Genomic DNA, 22,701 nt, shown 5'->3' on the forward strand with positions numbered 1-22,701 from the left:
CCATTTTTCATACCAATACAAAGTGAGTTCAGATAAGTACGTGAACTAGGTTTAGTAAAGATATATCTATTTTACCTCAAGTTATCGTGTTAACGGCCGAGCAGAAGGACAGACGGTCGACTGTGTATAAAAACGGGGCGTGGCTTCAACCGATTTCGCCCGTTTTCACAGAAAACAGTTACCGTCATAGAATCTATGCCCCTACCAAATTTCACAAGGATTGGTAAATTTTTGTTCGACTTATGGCATTAAAAGTATTCTAGACAAACTAAATGGAAAAGGGCGAAGCCACGCCCATTTTGAAATTTTCTTTTATTTTTTTATTTTGTTGCACCATATCATTACTGGAGGTGAATGTTGGCATAATTTACTTACATATATACTGTAAAGATATTAAATTTTTTGTTTAAATTTGACTTAAAAAATTTTTTTTTTTTAAAAGTGGGCGTGTTCGTCATCCGATTTTGCTAATTTTTATTTAGCACACATATAGTAATAGGAGTTACGTACCTGCCAAATTTCATCATGACTGCCAAATTACAGCTTGCAAAACTTTTAAATTATCTTCTTTTAAAAGTGGGCGGTGCCACGCCCATTGTCCAAAATTTTACTAATTTTCTATTTTGCGTCATAAGGTCAACCCACCTGCCAACCTTTTTCATCGCTTTATCCGTCTTTGGTAATGAATTATCGTACTTTTTCGGTTTTTCGAAATTTTCGATATCGAAAAAGTGGGCGTGGTTGTAGTCCGATTTCGTTCATTTTAAATAACGATCTGAGATGAGCGCCCAGGAACTTACATACCAAATTTCATCGAGATACCTCAAAATTTACTCAAGTTATTGTGTTTACGGACGGACGGACGGACATGGCTAAATGAACTTCTTGTTTCGCCCAGATCATTTTGATATATAGAAGTCTATAACTATCTCGATTAGTTTATGCCGTTACGGATTACCGTTATGCGAACAAAGTTAATATACTCTGTGAGCTCTGCTCAGCTGAGTATAATTATACATTTGAGTTTTATATAGTTTATATAGTTTACAGATGATGTACTAATTTGTGACTGCGATGGTCTGACCGAAATCGAACTAACTCGAAGGATATCAGAAATTTCAAGCTTCATATATGTGTAAGGTTTTGAAGAATGCTGGAGGATACAGAATCTGAGCAGAACCTTGGCAGAAATTTCCGAAGAGTATATAAGATCCACATAGATTAAACGGTGAGCATCGAAATTTTAATGAATGTCCAATACACCTTCTTCTGTTTCTTTACAGGTATCTAACAAAACCCGCCGCACAAGGACCAACCGGAATCATTGTCGTAGAAATACAAAATATTACCTATCCAAAACTCCCACATGTCACGAGGGTTATTAATGAATTTTTAAAAAAATTGCCACTGCAATTTTTCCGTTTGCTGCTACACATCAAGCTTAAGTAAATACTCAATATTGAAAGAAGGACTGAAAAGACCCACATTGCTTACCACTCTAGATAAATAATTTGCTTTGGGTCCCTGTCAGACATCACGGGAGCATTGAACAATGTCTCGTGGCCCTTGTTGAACTAATTACTTCTGTGCAACCGAGCTGTCGCATCGGCCATTCTTGGCAAGAGTTGGGATCTCTCTCTTCTCCTTGGTTCATGGGATTGTAGTTAAGTCGACTGTCTATCTATGGAGTGCTGGTGCGAAAGAACGTACTGGGCATGGCGAGCATATCCAATATTTTAGAGTCACAATGGCTATGGAATTTTTGACTTCGGGTACATTAGCAATCTTACCAACTTTGGATTTATCTCAAACAGGGCATACTTATGTGTGCCAAGAGCTCATCTCTGTGCAAACTTCACCTCAATAATTGATTCGAAACAGATATAGGAAGGGGGCTTATCTCGAGCAGGGTATAATTTAAATCGCAAACGAATGGGTCAAAGATGAGCAAGAATGTTGGTGGAGGTTTTTTAAAATCAAGCTTGCAGATCACTTAAGCGTCTTCGCAGCAGCAGTTCCTGCGCTCAAGAGTTCGAATGATATAAGTACTATCAGTGCCGGGCGGGATGTTGTTTAGTGCTTCAACATTTAGAGAATTTAGAATCTGCTCAAATATCCAAGTTTCTATTAAAGCCGTGATTTGAACTGTCGTGCGATCAAGGATAGTCTGAGAATGCATGACCTTTCGTACAGTCGTGGCTATTTTAAGATTGATTGTACTTGTGTTCTGGAAAATAGCAGTAGCCCGGGCAACTGAACACGGCCGTATAGGGCTATAGTGAATTCTGAGTTCCGCAGCGACCTGTGGTTTTCTCCGATACAGTTGGGTCTCAAATCAGCGAAGTGGATGGCAGACATTATGCTGAAATTATTCAGTTCACCAAGGCTCATCTATCATTGATGATAAGGGTACTGACAGGATATTGTCATATACATACATAACGTTAATTAATCTTTATTGTCACTCACATGCATTAATATAAAATGATTTGAGCAATTCGAGTTACATGAAAATTAAGCCTTAAAGTTGTGATATCCAACCAAAACCGCGTAACAAATAAATAAATAAACAAGACAAGAAGACAATTCATTATTCAAAAAAAAAAAAAAAAAAAAAAAAAAAGCTTACACTGTAGCACTTTGAAATTTGAAACGCTTCGAAGCGGTCTTTTAGTCAAAAAGTGTCTACAAATGATTTCAAATCATTAGCAGATAACATACCGTTTAAAACGTTGGTCCCATGGGAGGCCATGCGCGTTTCACTATTCGTGAGAAAGGTGCTGGATTTTTTCGAAAGCGCCGTGATGGTCCCGTTGAAAACTAAAGAAAAAAAAATCTTATACCAATTTAATTTTTTTTTAAGTTTAAGATAATAGGTTTTTTTTACCAAAAACCAAACCATCTGTATCTTTAGCATCATCACACTTAGAATATTACTCAAAACCAATCAAAGTATGACAAGTGGTACTATCTTCCATAGTTTATGTAAAACGAGAAGTAATTTAAGGTAACTAAAACTGTAAACTGAAACAAATAAAGGTTTTAAAGCAAATCAACAATGAAACTTTCAACAAAGTGGAAATTGCTAAGAAACAAAAGTAAAACAAGTAAGGAAGACTAAGTTCGGGTGTAACCGAACATTACATACTCAGCTGAGAGCTTAGCTGCGTTGGTTTCGTAGATGGTTTATAAGTGGTTTTTAATTTCATATCACATACGTTTGGGAAATGTCGACCAAATTGTAGACCAAGGGTGACGTTTTTTGGAACGATTTTCCTTCATCCTTTGTCAAGGGAAAATCACCATGTAGGAAAATAAACCTAGAGTAACCCTGGAATGTGTTTGTATGACATGGATATCAAATGAAAGGTGGTAATGTGTATTTTAAAAGGGAGTGGGCTAAGCTCTGTAGGTGGACGCCTTTTCGAGATATCGCCATAAAGGTGGACCAGGGGTGACTCTAGAATTCGTTTATACGATATGGGTATCAAATTAAAGTATTAGTGAGGGTTTAAAAGGGAGTGGCCCTTAGTTGTATAAGTGAAGGCGTTTTCGAGATATCGAACAAAATGTGGATTAGTGTGACCCAGAACATCATCTGTCAGGTACCGCTAATTTATTTATACATGTAATACCACGAATATCATCGGCCTAAACACCCGCGCTGTTAGTTCTGCTTACTCCAAGCTGGAAAAAGAAGCGGTAAAGATGGGTTTGATGGTGAATGAGGACAAAACGAAGTACCTGCTGTCATCGAGCAAAGAGTCAGCGCATATGCGCCTTGGCAACCACGCTACTGTTGGCAGCCATAATTTCGAAATAGTAAAAGACTTCGTTTATTTGGGAACCAGCATCAACACTAGCAACAACATCAGCACTGAAATCCAGCGAAGAATCAATCTTGCCAATAAATGCTACTTTGGACTAGGTAGGCAATTGAAAAGTAAAGTCCTCTCTCGGCGAACGAAAATCATACTCTACAAGTCACTTATCGTACCCGTCCTGCTATATGGGGCAGAAGCATGGACCATGACAACAGCAGATGAAGCGGCTTTGGGAGTGTTCGAGAGAAAAGTTCTTCGAAAGATTTATGGACCTCTACGCGTTGGCGATGGCGAGTACCGAAGAAGATTTAATGATGAGCTGTACGAGCTATACGCAGACATCAACATAGTCCAGCGAATTAAAACGCAGCGGCTACGCTGGCTAGGCCATGTTATGCGAATGAAAGATGATGCTCCGGCCAAGAAAGTGTTTCTATCGAAACCCGCCTATGGAAGCAGAGGTAGAGGGCGGCCCCCACTCCGTTGGAAGGACCAGGTGGAAAACGATTTAAACTCCCTTGGTGTGATCAATTGGCGCCGGTTGGCGGAGCGAAGGAGCGACTGGCGCGCCTTGTTGGACGGCCATAACCGTTTAGACGGTTAAGCGCCAATTAAGTAAGTAAGTTACCACGAACAGTATTCCTGCCATGATTCCCAAGGGCTTTTGATTTCGTCCTGCAGAACTTTTTCATTTTTTTCTATTTAATATGGTACCCATTTTACAAAGTTTTTCTAAAGTTATATTTTGCGTCAAAAACCGATCCAATCGCAATGTTTCATTCCTTTTTTCGTTTGGTATAGAATTATGAAATTTTTTTTTTATTTTTTAAATTTTCGATATCGAAAAAGTGGGCGCGGTCATAGTCGGATTTCGCCCATTTTTAATACCAAGATAAAGTGAGTTAAGATAAATACGTGAACTAAGTTTAGTAAAGATATATCGATTTTTGCTCAGTTTATTGTATTAAGGGCCGAGCGGAAGGACAGACGGTCGACTGTGTATAAAAACTGGGCTTGGCTTCAACCGATTTCGCCCATTTTCACAGAAAACAGCTATCGTCATAGAATCTATGCCCTAATTTCATAATCACAAGGATTGGTGAATTTTTGTTCGACTTATGGCATTAAAAGTATTCTAGACGAATTAAATGAAAAAGGGCGGAGTTACGCCCATTCTGAAATTTTCTTTTATCTTTGTATTTTGTTGCACCATATCATTACTGGAGTCAAATGTTGACATAATTTACTTTTATACTGTAAAGATATTAAATTTTTTGTTAAAATTTGACTTAAAAAAATTTTTTTTTTAAAGTGGACCTGTTCGTCATCCGATTTCGCTTATTTTTATTTAGCACACATATAGTAATAGGAGTAACGTGCCTGCCAAATTTCATCATGATATCTTCAACGACTGCCAAATTACAGCTTGCAAAACTTTTAAATTACCTTCTTTTAAAAGTGGCGGTGCCACGCCCATTGTTTTTCGGTTTTTCGAAATTTTCGATATCGAAAAAGTGGGCGTGGTTATAGTCCGATTTCGTTCATTTTAAATGGCGATCTGAGATGAGTGCCCAGGATCTTACATACCAAATTTCATTAAGATACCTCAAAATTTACTCAAGTTATCGTGTTCACGGACAGACAGACGGACGGACGGACATGGCTAAGAATTTATTTTAAAAAATAGATCTGTGGTAGTAGACGCTCGGTGGTGTAAGACAAAATCTGACGGAAAAATTTGCTTTTATATTTTTTCTCAAACACAATGTAAGCAACAGCAACCATAACAAACACTCAAATATTAGTAACAAAACAAAACAAGCTTTTATATTTATTTTGTCGACTATTGAAGTAAATATTTGAGAAAACCTCTTGACTATATGCTGTATCGACTGCGTGTATATACAATAGGGTGGGCCAATTTAGGTTGAACTGCCCGTCCATGACGACTTCACATAGACTGAGTGAGTCCGTGTGGGCCTATTTAATTTGCAATCACATGTTCTTAAAGAACTTGAATAAAAAAGAAAAGCATAGCTTTAGTATCAGCACATATACAAAGTATGTACTGTACGAAAGTATAAACAACTATATGCAGCAAAAAGCATTTAGGAAGAAGTTGTACAACACCAACACGTAGCTTTGATCGAGTCTGTTTGTCAACAAATTAATGATCGCAGGAGTGCAGGTTTGATTCCCACTCCTGATATTACGTTTTTTCTGTCGACATCATTCCAGAAATGTCTAGTTTGGCCGATATCTCGAAACACTTTTGAATGACTCCATATATTAAGATGAACGTGGTCAAAGTTTAAGAAATTGTATTTTTGGCCATGTTCGAGAGATCCCAGTTGAGAAATAGAACGTAATAAATCACTGGCTACTAAGGTAAGGTTTGAGCAGTCCCAAAGCAATTTACTGTCATTAATTTAACAGCAAATACTAATTCTAGTGAATTTTTAAGGCTTGAGCAAAAAGTTAAAACTTCAGGTAAAATCTTTGAAATTAAGGTCTCATACGGTAATTTCAAAGAACACAAATCGAAGTCATAAATATGGTGCACCCTAAAGTGCATATGTACACCCATAAATATTTGAATGAAGATCCTTAACGAATAAGTGAAGAGCACACAAAAGTACAGACGTGTCTCATATCTGAATTGTAAGTATATTTGAGCATCGTAAACTTGCATGATGGTACTCAAGTATTTGGAGTTAAGAATGTTATATTATTTCTTGATCGTACTTGTAGCTTCTTCCCATTGGAACGTTAAGAACTGGTGCATGGGACGAAAAGGAAGGTAAGTAAGTAATTAATGTGTCATCTGAGTCACCTCGGACAACGGTCTTAGGTTGATCAACTGGCCTGGAGATCGACAAATAGTGCTACGCATACCACGGTGGACGCATCAAACACACCCTATGTGTGTTCCCCATCAACAAATCAGAATGAAAACGGCGGAATGTTTTTCAGTATTCCGTGCCGCGCTTATTATTATCTGGAGTTTATGTAACAATTTTTTCGAACAAAGGGGAATAGTGTACCGTACTTAAATACTCACATAAAATTCTGCTTTCTTATATACTGTAACGAATTTTGGGAAATTCCGCTTATTTGAAACCTTCTGCTAACGTTTGAATCGCTAAACTGTTGAATAAATCACTCCAATATTCTCTATTGCAAAATGGTCTTTATTAGACTACTTTGGGAGTAGTACAATTATACTTCACTTCGCAACTAATAAAAATAAATAAAAATATAAATGTAAGGCGCGATAACCTACGAAGAGATCTAAGGCCGAGTTTCTCTTCCAATTTACGTCGTGCTCCTCGTGATTTTCCCTACAAATTGGCCGGACGGGACCTACATGTTTTATGCTGACTCCGAACGGCATCTGCAAGGCAGATGAGTTTTCACTGAGAGCTTTTCATGGCACAAATACACTCGGAGCGCTTGCCAAACACTGCCGATGGGCGACCCCGTTTAGAAAAATTTTCTTCTAATTGAAAAACCTTATTTCTAAAATTTTGATGTTGCTTTGCCCGGGGTTCGAACCCAGGGCATACGGTGTGGTAGGCGGAGCACGCTACCATCACACCACGGTGGCTTCGCAACTAATAGCGTGTTTAAATCAAACTGAATACTGATTAGTCAACTTGCGCTGCTTTTATATTCTCCGTTGCTTCATTCGCATATTTCTACTAAAGTCTAGACGTTTCGCCTTCTAGAACTGCTGTATCTCCTGCTTGGTAATTGAGCTACATATATGCGTGTGTATGTGTGAGTAACAACTTCGGGTGATGACTACATCTGTGTGTGTGAGGTATCTCTTCGTTGCCTTGTACATAAGAGTGGCTGCTTCATGTTTTTGTTGTTGCATGATTATTAACTAGCCTAGTGATGTCAACATTCGCCACAATACAGAAAGTAGATACTGAATTTAAAACTACGTATTTCTGGTAACCATGACCTTAGCGATAGGTAATGTTCCAGATAGTGAAATTAATGAGGTAACTTCCCATACGTACTATTGAATAACTGAAGCAAATTAATCTTTAGAGGGCATTATAAATCTGAGCTTGAAATTTGTCGTATACGAGGTTGGTTGGAAATGATCCTAACTTGTTAACTGCAAGCCCTCAGCAACTGACGGCAATTACCTTAAGAGGATGTAGTGCAATAAATATTTCGACGACCGAGTGGAGATTCACCAGGTTTGAAACAGCCCCATTAGGAATTTTTTTTAAAACGGCTTCTCTGTGCTTTAAATATATTTATTTAATGTTCAGAAAAGCCGTTTTAGAAAAAAATCTGAGAGCGTTCTTCGACTGAATTCTAAGATATGATTTTATTTAATAAAATTCTAAGATAGGGCCTATTCGAAAATAATTCTGGGATAATGTTACTTGAACAAATTTTAATTTGAGATAGGGTCATCTTAAACTGAACAAGCTCACAATTTATAAACTCATAACCAGTATTTAGGTTCTAGTTTTGGTTTCGTATACTTCACTACGAAATCTGGGAAAGAAGGCATCACAAGTTTGATGGGTCCACCGGATACAGACATGACTCGGAAATGTAAATAATTGTTCAAATGATTTGACTTGTTAAGAATTGGGAAAAATACAACGCTAGAGTTAGAATCGGTTGAACTGTCTGGTCAGTAAAGCTGAGTGGAATATCACCCTATCTCGCCTGCCGTTTTGAAAACGCTCTTTGTCAAAAAATATTGGAAAAATGATTATTGCAGAATATTATTAACAGACGCACTATATTAGGTTTTTAAATACATTTTTACGCGAGACAGAGTATTTATGAAAAAAATTCTGAGGTAGGGCATTTTCGAGCTAGCAGCCGAGATATTCCATTCAGCGTCGACATAGACGGAATGTGCCCATACTTAGTGCTACCAGAACTGGTTTGCCGACCAAGCGGAAAATCCCAAGTAGGTATCAGGATTTTGTTATAAAAAAACTGCGTCCTCTTCGAAAATACTAAAAGCTTTATGGGACACAGTTTAATTGCTGTGTTGATATTTAACAACCCCGCTGCCCCTAGTAGCCAGAGAGCAGAAAACAGAAGAACCAATTTCTTTTTACAGTATCTTACGGTCGCATCCCTCTAAATAAGGCAGTTCGACGATAAAAAAATTGACTGTCCGTTTTGGAACCAGCTAAATTGAAAACCTTTCCATTTCAATTTGGCTTTTCGTTTTGAGGACAGTTGGTTGGTTATTGAATAACCAATCCTAACCAACAAACAAAAGATTTAACTAATTCGATATTTCGACATTGTTCTTTAACAAAATAAAAATAATGAAATGCAAAACCGCATTTGCACCTGAAAATACTCTGTGCGCTCCATTTTGTTGATCTTTTCCATGTCTCTGTTTCGATTGTCTTATAAAAAATGAAATAAGTACTTTCAAACCACTTCAGCTGTTGCTGACATTGATTGCATCAACCCCTCACATTTCCCCACACATTCTCTGATGCCGTAGCACACACCCACAGCTATTTTTATGATGCATCTTCACTCTTCATTCTATTCTTTTATAGTCTATAATATGTGCTCACATCCAACAATTTTTTAGTTTATTTTATCATTTATGTTATTTCTTGCCACTTACCTGATGATGTCCATGATGAAAACCGGTCGCTTGACGATGGAATGCACTATTCGCTCCGCCACCAACATAACTTTGCATGCCGGCAGCACGTTGATGCGGATGATGATGGTGGTGGTGGAATGGCGTCGGTGCTGAAGTTGATTGTAACATTATATCGAAATCGGCTAGTTCTTCACGTGCTTCGTCATCTAAATCGAAAAGTGGTGATGGTAATGAGTTGATTTCGATCTCCGATAACGTTAAATCGAAATCGTCAATATAATTTTCTTCGGTTGTTTTGGCCTTTTCGTCTTTGGTGACGTCACTTTTGTTGAGTGGGGTTTTCAAACTTTCGTCTTTGTTATTATTAGTATCGTTGTCTTCGTTTACGAGTGCCTTATTATTGTATGTTGAATCGACTTCGCCAGTTTTCGAATTATTGTTATCGTCGTTGTTGTTTTTATTTTTCTTTGCATTCGCTGCTTTCGATGTTGAAGGAGTGGCTTCGTTATCCGGCTTTGAAAAAGAATGATAGTAAAAAATTAAGTTAGAGGACGGAAAGAAGAAATGTGTATACAGAAACTAAGATAAATGTTGCTATCCCACTATTTATTTCGAAGGGAAGGGGATAAACTAAGGCGCTAAGGTTAAATTAAAGTCAAAATAGTGTGAACTTCTTATGTAGATCAGCAGCTGCAACAACGCTACTTACTTACTTAATTTGCGCTTAATCGTGTAAACGGTTATGACCGTCCAACAAGGCGCGCCAGTCACGTCTTCGCTCTGCCAACTGTCGCCAATTGGTCACACCAAGGGAGTTTAAATCGTTTTCCACCTGGTCCTTGCAGCGGAGTGGGGGCCGCCCTCTTCTACTGCTTCCATAGGCGAGTTCAAATAAAAATACTGTCATAGACGGAGCGTCATCTTTCATTCGCATAACATGGCCTTGCCATCGTGGCCGTTGCGTTTTAATTCGCTGGACTATATTGTTGTCTGCGTAAAGCTCGTACAGCTACATACAGGGGTCATGAATAAACAACTTGTTTGAAACATTACTACAACGGTGCAAAGCGCTGACCGTACTTTCAATACAGATGTACGATAGAAAAAATATTTAAAGAGATAGTAGCTTCTTCAAGTAGTCGGAAGCTGTGGTCAAAAAGAGAAGATAACCTAAACACAAATTTGTCATACTTTACTTCTTTCTTAATAGTAGGCAAGGTATGCCGCAGAGGCATACATAAACCAGTGTGAGTGGAGCCCTTGTAACATCGCGAAAATATTCTTGAAACCATTTTCAGGACCTGATAAAAGCTACCAAAACCTTGATGTCATATTCCTCGATGTGTCGTAGATTATCTAGTAAGGGAGCTCACAGGCAGCGCAACGCGCCACTTACAGAAGAGGTGTCCCACCTTTTCGCTTTCTTCTTCAACTTTGATTCTCCTAGCGCATCGACTAAAGGGCACTCCTACCAATAAGTTAGTGCCCAGTAAGTAAACTTAAAAGTGTGAGAATTGTTATCCTTACTTGGGGTGTAAACGAGTTTGGACCTCTAAAGATGCTATTTTGGCCAGGTTTGCATAGGTGCCAGAAAATCTTGAGTTTGTAGCCATACTTCGTTGGCATGGCAGTAGGTTTACTCTTTTGGCTTTAACTTACATGTGGCAAGCGGTATATCTAAGCATGTGAGGTATGAACGGTTTTGTATGACCATCACCTGAAGAGATCGGCGAAGGTTTGGTTAAATAAGTAAGAGGCAAGCGGTCTCCATGATAGCTGATACTTCTGCCTGGATGACACTCTAACTTCAAACTTCTGGATAGTAACACTAGTCCGTTTGTAAAATACACTGCTTTATGTTCTTGCATCCGAAGAATACATTTGTTTATGGGATTTCACTAAAATCAATTACTCCCTGCTTCGAGTTGTTATTGTTGTAGCGATAAGGACACTCCCCGTAGGTTTTGGGGGCTGTTATCGATGTTGATGGTCCTCTTCCGGATATAGATCCGAAACAAGCACCAATAGGGTACTAGCCCGACCATCTCGGGAACGATTTGGTATGACCACATGGAACCTTCTAGGTCATAACGCCCACACACCCCCTAGATCCTTTGAGGAACTTGGTGTTTCTAGAGCCTCGGCTGCCAAAGAAACAGGATTCGCCACTTGTAGGTGAGGTTGATAACTGGGTTGGAGGAGCTATACATTGCGTTGGCAACTGTTTACGGCTCTTATGACAGGCATACCTGCCGCGTATATATTCTAAGCCACCAACCCGCTACAACAACAACAAAGGCAACTTCCTGCTTCGGAACATATTTTTCATAAAGATACGATAATTCTATTTCTCGAGACCTTACTGCAGCTCGGGGTAAAAAGAATGTAAAGATCACTTCATAGATTAATTTAGTACTCTTGCTGAGTTAAAGAGATCTCTGAGTTGACCTAACATGAGGGGTTAAAAAACTCATACATTTTTGACAAGTTTTATAAATCAACTCTGATTAAAAAGATAACTTGCAGGTCTGAAACGATACAATAACCAATAGTTTTCTTAGGCCTACCTACAGAACGGGAAGTTTTCTTTCTAACTCAGAGTAAGGCTCTCATAAATGGTTAAATCCACACGTTTTGGATAAATTTTTAAATTAGCTCTTGCAATTCTGCAAATTTGCCTTAAATAATCATTTTTGTTGGTCTTACCTCGTTGTTATTGTTTCCGAATTCGGCCAATTGTAAAACTTCGTTAAGAATTTCGTCCAAAGGCAAGCGAATGTATTCACCTGAAATTGGGAGAGGAAAAATAAATATTAGCAAAAATATGCACGAATATCCATCGTACAAAAAATTTATATATCTTAGACTAAAATGTTGCCGAGTTTAGAAACTGAATGCCAGAAGAGAGTTTGCCCAGATTCACATAACATATTACAGGGGTGATTAAAAATTGATGATAATCGGTTGTTCTTAATTCACACAGAAATACACATTTACTGTTCTCTTTTGATTTCACATTTCAACAAATCGAGTTTGTTTTTCTTAAATTAATAGATGTTCCGAAAAATTAATCGCATTATGGTGAATTCAACGGATTGTTTTTTTGTCAAGACAACAAATCTATTTACTCGTTTCTCGAAGAGAAATTGTTCGTTAACAATATTCTGTTAAAATTACAGATTCTCGATCAACCTAAATGATTTTGCGGTGAAAAGAACCGACATCGTTGGTCCTAGCATCGCTCTGTGTAGCATCAGCACTCAATACTGTGTTCATATGACAATGATGTCGCAGAAACTCCTGTCATATCAACAGCTTTTCCCGTTATCCTAATGTTGACTAAAAGCTGTTATTTTAACAGTTTCAAATGGATTTTTTTGGGTGACAGCAATAGTTGTTAAGTTAAAAGAGCTATCAATCAATTCAGCATCAACAATTTGTGCGAAGTTGATTAAACAGTGGCCAGTTAGCCCAATGTTTCAACGGTTAAACGATATTCAAATAACTGAGTAAAAATCCATTAAAAGGAATCACTTAAACAGGACATTATTCCGAAGAGCTTAATACATTCATTTATCATATCATCAAATACCAAAATGTCTGCCAAAGACAAACACTACGACTTAGAGAAAACATTAAGGGACTCCTCTCCTTCATATTCCACAGTCGTACGCTGGGCAAAGGAGTTTGAGCTGGGAATAAAATTGACAGAAGACAACCTTTATGAAGGACGTCAATTCGTGTCCCACACTAAATATATCGCCAAGTCACAGGGGACTCATATGGCAGTAGCCTTGTAAACGAATTTCATACAAGAAAGGTGTGTGCTCGTTTTGTGCGTAGAAATTTGGCCGACGAGCAAAAGTAGAAACGAGTCGACATGTCATGGCAAATCTCGTAAAGTTCTAACCAGATCAGGAGAATTGTTTGACCCGTTTTCTGACGCGGTTTCATCACTTTGATTCTGATAGCCGTGATGACCATCGTTGTGGAGTTTTTTTTAAAGAAATGTCAGGATCTTGTTTTTTTCTAAGGAATTCTAGATTAAAAAAATATAATATAGGAGATTTCCAAAAAAACATTATTATAAACGTCGTCTAATTAGAAGTAAAAAAAAAACGTGAGGCAAAACTGCGTGAGTGCGAGGAGCTTCAGATGTTGGATGCCAGGAGTCCTGAAGATGAAGGAGAATTTCAACACCGGGTCAGATTTCTGCGGGAATGATAATAACGACCTGGTAACTGACGTACAGAGTGTGCTAAGGAGTTAGGAGGGAGCACTACTCTTCATTGCTAGCGAAGCCGATAGCTTAATAGTCGGGTTTTCTGCATTATTTATTGATCATCTTCGGGATTCGTATAGGCTCTTTTTAGAACGTTTTCTGAACCCTTAAGTAATCAGTTACGGAGGTTTTATGACGTGTTAACAGGATCTGTTTGATAACAAACCGATTGACCGTCGATAACGTTGTTATAGATAACAAACCGATAACTTGTCCCTAGAAAGTCGATAAATTTTCGATAAAAACTCGATACACTTTCGATAACAAACCGATAACGATACATTTTTTCACACACTGTGCCTACTCTTACCCTGCACTTACATTCTATATTCCTCCGTAGCGGGAGAGCAAAGATGTTTACGTATCATAAGGAGAGGACTTCAAGAACACAACATTACAACATTTTTAACGTCATTGGCCGGTTTATGTTGTTTTTCATTATATTACTGGGCCAATATCTATCCGTTTAAGGGCTGTCACACGCTCTAAAATATTCGAGTATTTTTGCTTTTACAACAAGAACTAAAACAATAATCCTCCCCTACCCTTTCTTACGATTTCAATTATGTCAGAACCACTTAAAGGAGAATTCTTAGAAAATACTCATTTGATCTTTTGACTTCGTTAAAGTTAACAGTTAAAAAATTAAGAAAAAAGGCTAAGAGTGTAGACAAACAAAGATATGAATTTACGCGTATATACAAAAACAAAAGCAAATTCATAAATGTAAATATTTTGATTGACATATAGAAGAAATGCATTGAAGAAGAACGGTTGAGAAGTCTTGCTTGTGAAGAAAAAAAAAGGAATCAAAAGGATGCCAAACATACAATTCCATGCTGATTACGTGTCTGCAATGTAGAGAGTCGTTAAACCCATGAGAGTGATCAATTTTATAGTGAAAATAAATTTTAAAGAAAAAGATAACAAAATATTTGTTTGACAATAGAATACAATGCATATTTATACAAAATATTTCATATTTGTTTGCATTCATTTATGCCGAGAAATTTATAAAAACAAAAATAAAAATAAAATATTTATATTTTGCAGCAACCGCTATGGGAATAGCGCTGCAAGACTGCTATAGAATCATTTCGAAAAATAAATAATTACCAGCTAAAATAACGCCCAGTAGTGGCTACCGTTGGCGGTGCAGAGCAGAGTAGGCTTGGGAAAAATAGGCGCAGATTTAAAAACCTTGAGCTGTTGCACACGCAGCGCGAATCGTTCCATTGCTTGAATAAAGTCGGCCAGTGGTCTCTTGATAATTGCATGAATTCATCAACGAAAGAATGAATGAATGATTGGCTACAGTTACACAGGGAATGAGATCTGACAGACTAGTTTAACTTTATTTAGGCAAATATAGATTTAAACATTATATTTATAAAATTCAACCTACAGCTCACTCTGTCAAATGCAACATTAATCATAAAAATGCACATTTCAAAAATTCAAAACGAAGAAATCTAAAGAGAAAAAAAAAAAAAAATTGTTCGGAAGCAGATGCAGGTTTAGTTTTGACGTTCACGCTCACACGACGACGCTCTCGCTTAAACCAACAAAAATTGACTGAATGCGATTATTATTTATGATAGCTAAGTATTAAATAGTATATTGTAATATGTATGTATGTACCTAAATGCATATGAAAAATTAATAAATTTCATTTGAATAGCCGTCAGTGAATGCAGTAGGAAATCAATTTTTTGCTTAATCATTGTAACAACTTTTGTATCAATTACAATGTACCATGGACAAAATATATTTATGTACGTTTATTTTTATAGTCACGTATATTTACACAAGTCAGCTTTGCTAGTAGACGGCCAGCTGGTTAATAGGTTAAACTCATGTACATACATATTTACATATTTATTTCTGAAGGGACGTTTAAGCAGAGCAATAAAGTTGGGAGGGTACAATACAAATAAAACTTTTCTTAAATAGGTTTATATACGACCAGTAGGCGAGACATGCTTGTACATTAGCCTTCTCTATATCAAAAAGTTTCCTCTTTCCACCTCCCCATCTACTCCATATATTGAATATCTACATGAAACTTTTTTGGATATATAGTGATTTTAGCTCCTTTCTAGAAGAAGACGTGGCACTCTCCAGTGTTGTGTGAATTTCGCTTTATAACATACATAGTCCTAATATCGGTCATCAGAATTTTATATTGAACTCAAGAGTTATAATGTATTGTAACGAATTTAGTGACCTTCTACTAACGTTCGTATCGCTAAATTGTTGAACAAATAACTCCAATATTCAATAACGCAAAATGTCTTTATTATACTACTTCGAAAATACTTCACACAACAGTTATACTTCGCAACTGATAGCTTGCTTAAATCAAACTGATTCTGCTTACTCAGCTTTTGCTCCTTTTATACTATCTGCTGTGTCGTTCGCATACTTCTTACCGATGGCCAAACAGGCAAAACGTTCTCCAGAGAAAAATTTCATTATACAACAATTAAGGAAGTCTAAGTTCGGCTGAAACCGAACCTTACATACCCAGCTGTACACTTGAAATGCTGTTGTTGTTTGTTTTGTGTGCTTGATAGTGTTACAAGGCTGCGCAATAATACATATACATATGGTTCTTTTCTGAACTAATTTTTCTTCGAGTTATGGCTCCCGATACAAAGAAAATTGCTTAGTCATAAAAGGGGCGGTGCCACACCCATTTTTTTAAATTTGAAGTTTTTCCTATTTATTGTTATAAATCCACTTGGGAAATGAAATACCATTGATGTAAAGCCCTTTTTTGCAAAGATATAACTCATTTTATTCGTCTACGACCATTTTAAAATCTTTTATATAAAAGTGCGCGCGGTCCTCAACCGATTTCGTTAATTTTTCTCAAAGCATTCCTTATAGTAAAGGCAACCTCTCCGCCGAATTCTGTTACGATAGGTTTAACGATTTTTGATTTATGATTAATAACATTTTTTCAAATTTTTATCAAGAGTCTCAATATCAGTCCACACGTCAAATTTCAACATTCTAGGTGTATTATTTACTAAATAATCAGGTTTTTTGTGTTTTCCAAAATGTTATATATAAAAAGTAAGCGTGGTTATCATCCGATTTCGCTCATTTTTAATACCAATCTATTCTAGATCCAGATAAGCTCGTGTACCGAATTTGGAGAAGATATCTCAATATTTACTCAAGTTATCGCTTTAACGGACAGACGGACGGACGGACAGACATGGCTCAATAACATTTTTTTTTCGATACTGATGATTTTGATAAATGGAAATCTATATCTATCTCGATTCCTTTAAACCTGTACAACCAACCGTTATCCAATCAAAGTTATAATACCCTGTGTACAAGAACATCTGGTTATAAAAAAAAAAAAAGAAAGTCGAAGACAAGAATTGCAAAGCGTCTGCCAACAAGATGGGCCAATGTCATGCAGCGGTATCCACTTACATTGAACTTCAGCCAGCAATATTCGAAGCCTTTGAAGAGATAGCAGAAGGGAAAAACGACAAAACTTCAGCACAAGCTTCTCAGTTTCAAGCTGCTATTTCTAGCGTGCAATTCCAAACGTTGCTGTTGTTGTTGTAGCGATAAGGACACTCCCCGAAGGCCTTGGGGAGTGCTATTGATGTTGATGGTCCTTTGCCGGATGCAGATCCGGTACGTTCCGGTAACAAGAACAATAAAGGTACCAGCCCTACCATCTCGGGAAACGATTTGTTATGACCACATGAAACCTTCTGGCCATACCGCCATCCCACCCCACAGATCTATCAGGAGTTCGGGGTCGCCAGAGCTTCGGCTGTTAATGAAACAGGATTCGCCATGGGTAGGTGAGGTTGCAATTGGGTTAAATAAGCTATATAATGCGCTGGCAACCCCTTGAGAGAGTTGCGCTATACAAAAAACCACTCATCAGTAAACATCAATTAAATAGATGCAACGTTGATACTGAGAGCGTTGAAGATTATTATAGAATCGCATTCTATATTCCATTCCTTGATGCATTCATAACTCATATCAAGAGCCGTTACATCAAACACCAACTAATTTTCGAAAATTTCGGTGTTTTGTTCCCCAAAACTAAATACAACGCTGAAAAATGCAATAAACTGCATGAATTTTATGAAAGTGTTGTGAATTGTTCCAAAACCGAGTTTGCAATGGAAGTCAAAATGTGGAGAAGGCGAGTCGATGGTCAGAATTTTAAAAACGTGTTTGATGCACTTGAGGTGGGTACAATTTTGAAGATTACCTACAAAATTTGTATGCTATATTTCTTATTTATCTTATTTTTTCAGATGGTGAATCGAAATGCTTTCGAACATGTAAATAAGTTATTGCGCATATTAGCCGTTCTACCAGTTTCGACAGCAACACCAGAACGCACATTTTCTGCCCTCAAAAGGTTAAAATCATACTTGCGGAGTACAATCAGTCAAGAACGTTTGAATGGACTCAATTCATTGAATATCCATATTGATATACCACTTTCTGTAAACGAAGTACTGGAAAAGTTTTTTCAAAAAACCTAGGCGATTGTTGGAGAATAGTTATGGTAAAAGTTAGTTTCTTAATGCTGTATGTGTTTAAAGTTTGAATATACAACCATATTTTACTGACCGATTTTAGCTACGAACCAATTTTCATGTCGTAGAAAAGGTACGAAAAACAACACCAGCAACACCAACCGTTATTCAATCAATGTTAATATACTCTGTGTGCAAAGCACGCTGAGTATAAAAATGCTAAAAAAATGGCAACCAAACGCTTAGTAAATAAATAGTGAGACGAATATTATCCAGCTAACAAATCTAGTTTTTTCATGTAATAATAAATAAAAGAAAATACTTGACAAAAATCGTTGGTAAACATAGGCGCCTTTACATGCACTACACATACATACAAACATTTGTACATTCGCACTTACTATTTTTCTTTTTATCAGAAAATTACTACTTAACATCGCCAAGTAAACAATTGCAAGGCGCAACAAAAAAAATCTGGAAAAAATTATATAGAAAAAATTAAGTGGGCGAAGCGAGTCAGGTATGACAGACAGCGTTCGAAGAGTGAGTGCTGATGTTCTTCCTTTCATTCTTAGTCAAACACTTGAAAAGGGTCAAAATTATATAGAATATAAACATGCGTCTACACTTTGATTTGATTTGATTTGATTTGATCAATCTTTTGTTTGGTAGGAAAACAAATTTATTGTACTAGAAAACATGTCGATATTAATATTTTATTAGTTATTTGCCATAAGCCATTTAAATGCTAAGCTGTTTAGTTGTTGACTAAGCTAAATCACCCTAATTTAAGTATGTGTAACTATTGGATAGATATTTCCTTAAAAAAAAAAAAGAAAAAAAAAAATACAAACAAAAAATAAACGCCCTTGTGCCCTTCAAAATGTTTCATTATGCGCTCCCACCTTTCCTTTTTTTGGTTGTTTTCTTTCTATCTTTCATTTCCTGCTTTCATTCCTCCCTCACTGTCTAACGCTTACAGCAAGCTTGTGTTTTTCTAAGCGTTTCAACCATAATTATAATAGCTGTTATTTTAGGCGGTTTTTTTGGTAACAATTCTTGGTCGTAGACGAAATTGTGGATCAGCATTTAATGTTTACTTTGCATTTAACCACACAGCCAGACAGCACTTCTCCACTCCAAGAGTATAGTTACACACACACACACACATAAACATGAATAACTTGCGATAGTTTAAGCTGCTTCATTTACCATGGCTTTGTGGCAAGATAGACGGACAGACAGACAGACAAGACAGAAGGTGTTTCTAACAATTGCTGCCGGCCTATGAAAATATTATTCAATTTGTTGCTGGCTTTGTTGTTTTTACTCAGACACAACCACATAAATACATAGATAAATATGTTAGCATTTTTGTTTATATTTTTGTATTAAAATATATAGTTTTTGAACAGTTTTTGTATATTTGTCAGCAGCAATTAGGCGTGCATTTGTTAGTTGACAGGGTTTTTGGTGGTTGTAATCTATGACATATCTACATACATACATGTATAGATATTAAAGGAAATATTTATTCGGTAAAATTATTGGACATTGAATGTAAGCGCATATGTTATTTGTAATAGTTGTTTTTTTTTTTCAGAGAGGGCGCATTGTGTTCCCAGAAGTCTATATTAGTCCACGTAGAAAGGTGCAAAATGAGATATGTCACACAAAACAATGCACTTAAGTTATTGGTACTGCATGCTGAATAAATATTTGTGTTTTAAGAAATTTGTATCGCTTTTTCAAACACCTTTCTAAAAACTGATACTCCAAAATATGAAGAGACTAAACAAAGATGTTTGGATTTTTGGAAATCTCTAGAATTGTACTTAATTGGAAATACATTGATTGAATATGTACATTATATTACCGCAAGGATGACCAAATTTACAAAAAAAAAAAAAAATAAATATATAAAGAACCAGGACCTATGTTATAAATTAACTCCGTCCCCTTTAGATATACTAGACATTTAATAGGACCCATTCATTTTCCTGCAACTAACTTGGAAAATTGTGTCACTTCTTTTAGCGGCAACTCAATTCGGCGATTGCCGAACAAGATCTTTTGAAATAACCCCAAATTTATTCTAAATTCTATAAATAGTTTCCACCAACGACACATGCACATCGGAAATTTCTCCAGTGTTAACAAGCGACCCTCGAAATATTTCATGAATACCAAGATGCAAATGTAGGCAGCGGCATTCTTTCCGAAACATTCTCGAAGCTATATCATCGTAAAAAAGCAAGGCGCGATAACCTCCGGAGAGATTTTAGGCCGAGCTTCTTTTCCAATTTGTGTCGTGATCCTTTTGACTCCGCACGGGACCTACATGTTTTACGCCGACCCTGAACGGCAACTGAAAGACAGTAGAACGCTATTATAAATTCGAGAAATATCGTAGTTCTTACGGTTTTTAGGATTTTACTTCCTCTACTTTATATTAAGCTGGTTTAAAGTTTGACCGCAAACTTCAGTACAATACATGGGAATATTGCAATCGATTCTTGATTAATTTTAAGTCTTGAAACTAGAAAACGTACTACAGAACCCGATGACAATGCAACTTGAGGGAACAAACTTTCGGTAGGTGGCGCAGGGATAGTGATATTTAAAAAAATCGTCAGAATTTGGAAATTTTGTGGTAGGGATTTAAGTAACTTCCCGTTAACCTAGAGATCTAAAGCTTTGAATATAACTTGTAATTGAGCTAGCAACTTTACACTCTAAATAATAAGAAAATTCATATGTGACCTGGAATCATGAAACGACCCTATTGTACGAAAATACCGTTTTTCACTTTTTGAGTGATTCTTATGGAAAATTTAACACCCTTTCCAATGGAACAAACCGCTTTTGTATCTTTCTTAGTTTCTTCACAAATCGCATTTTAAGCCAAATAGGACCACAAATACGATTTTTTGAAATATTTCGATCCATGCGCCACCTATCGGAGATTTTTTTTCTTATTATTGCATTGTCATCGGGTTCTGAACTTTATTCCAAGTTTCAAGCTTGTAGGTTATCGGGAAGTTACTTAAATGTTAATTACAAAATTCGTTCACAACGGCCGGCCGTTAAACAGAGTCAAGCTAAACAAAAACTTTAAACGCATTTTTGTCGAAAACTTGTTTTCGCACAATAGGTAATTTCATAATTCCAGGTCACATATGTATAAGGTCTGGCATCTTGGGATCGGGAACATTTAAATGAGGTTTTCCAAACCAAAACGCAATAAGAGACTCATAACAAGTTCGTCTGCCCAGTCTTAGAAGGAAGCACATTTTCAAATAATATTTATGATATTACACCAGTTATGGAAAAAAAAACACATGCAGCCAAAAAATCACATTGAGCAAAATGGTTGGATCACGTATACCATTTTTGTCTTATTATTACTGCAATAGGAAGTAAATGGTCAGCTCCAGCTGTGCTTGCAAGTAGTCCATTAACAATTTTTAAGGGTTTTTTGCAAAGTTCTCGCCCTTAGGTGTTCCATGAAGTACTCTGAAGGAGTACACCGAGCTGCATAAGTATTCCGAGCTGAAGTAGGTGATCCTGGCCCAGGAAAACGCAATGTAAAATCGAACACATTTTTTATACTGAGCTAAGCAGAGCTCACAGAGTATATTAATTTTGTTCGCATAACGATACCCCGTAACGACATAAACTAATCGAGAGGGATATAGACTTCTATATATTAAAATGATCTGGGCGAAAAAAGAAATTAATTTAGCCTTGTCCGTCCGTCCGTCTTTTCGTAAAGACAATAACTTTAGTAAATTTTTAGATATCTTAATGAAATTTGGTATGTAAGTTTCTGGGCACTCATCTCCGACCGCTATTTAAAATGAACGAAATCGGACTATAACCACGCCCTCTTTTTCGATATCGAAAATTTCGAAAAAGTGCGATAATTCATTGCCAAAGACGGAAAAAGCGATGAAACTTTGTAGGAGGGTTGACCTTATAACGCATAATAGAAAATTAGTAAAATTGTGGACAATGGGTGTGGCACCGCCCTTTTTTAAAAGAAGGTAATTTAAAAGTATTGCAAGCTATAATTTCGCAGCTGAGTATGTAATATCCGGTCACACCCGAACTTAGCCTTCCTTACTTGTTATACTCTTTAAAAATGCCTAAGGTACTCCTTAAATCGTCGTTAAGGAGGATAACAGTACTTCAAAATTTATCGACATTCATATAAACAATAAATATATCAACCAAAACAAATTTTAAAATTGTATGAAATTATTGCGTTTTTTTTTTTGAAATGTTCAAAAGTGGCTAAATTTCCTGGTTTTTAAAAGTGAAGGTAAATCCCATTCGTCTCTCAAAAACAGTTCATAGGGCAGATGGACAGAATAACAGATTAACATATAAGAAAATGAGGTTTAGATTTTTAGGAAAATCTAACAGGAATCTTGCGATCAAGTCTAA

At 36.7% G+C, this 22,701-nt stretch overlaps 1 protein-coding gene across 28 annotated transcripts in view; it reads right to left on the reverse strand.

Annotated features, from left to right (window-relative positions):
* Window positions 1-22,701, reverse strand: part of cnc (cap-n-collar) — a 332,362-nt gene that overhangs the window by 69,807 nt on the left and 239,854 nt on the right. For all 28 annotated transcript variants that reach the window (XM_067762112.1, XM_067762111.1, XM_067762118.1 and 25 more), the window contains 2 exons: window positions 12,145-12,224; window positions 9,457-9,951 (listed from right to left, as the gene is read on the reverse strand). In XM_067762112.1, the coding sequence (XP_067618213.1) occupies window positions 9,457-9,951; window positions 12,145-12,224 (575 nt within the window). The remainder of the gene's footprint in view (window positions 1-9,456; window positions 9,952-12,144; window positions 12,225-22,701) is intronic.

This window comes from Eurosta solidaginis, chromosome 1, assembly GCF_040869045.1.
Source record: "Eurosta solidaginis isolate ZX-2024a chromosome 1, ASM4086904v1, whole genome shotgun sequence".
In the NCBI taxonomy this organism is placed as follows: domain Eukaryota; kingdom Metazoa; phylum Arthropoda; class Insecta; order Diptera; family Tephritidae; genus Eurosta; species Eurosta solidaginis.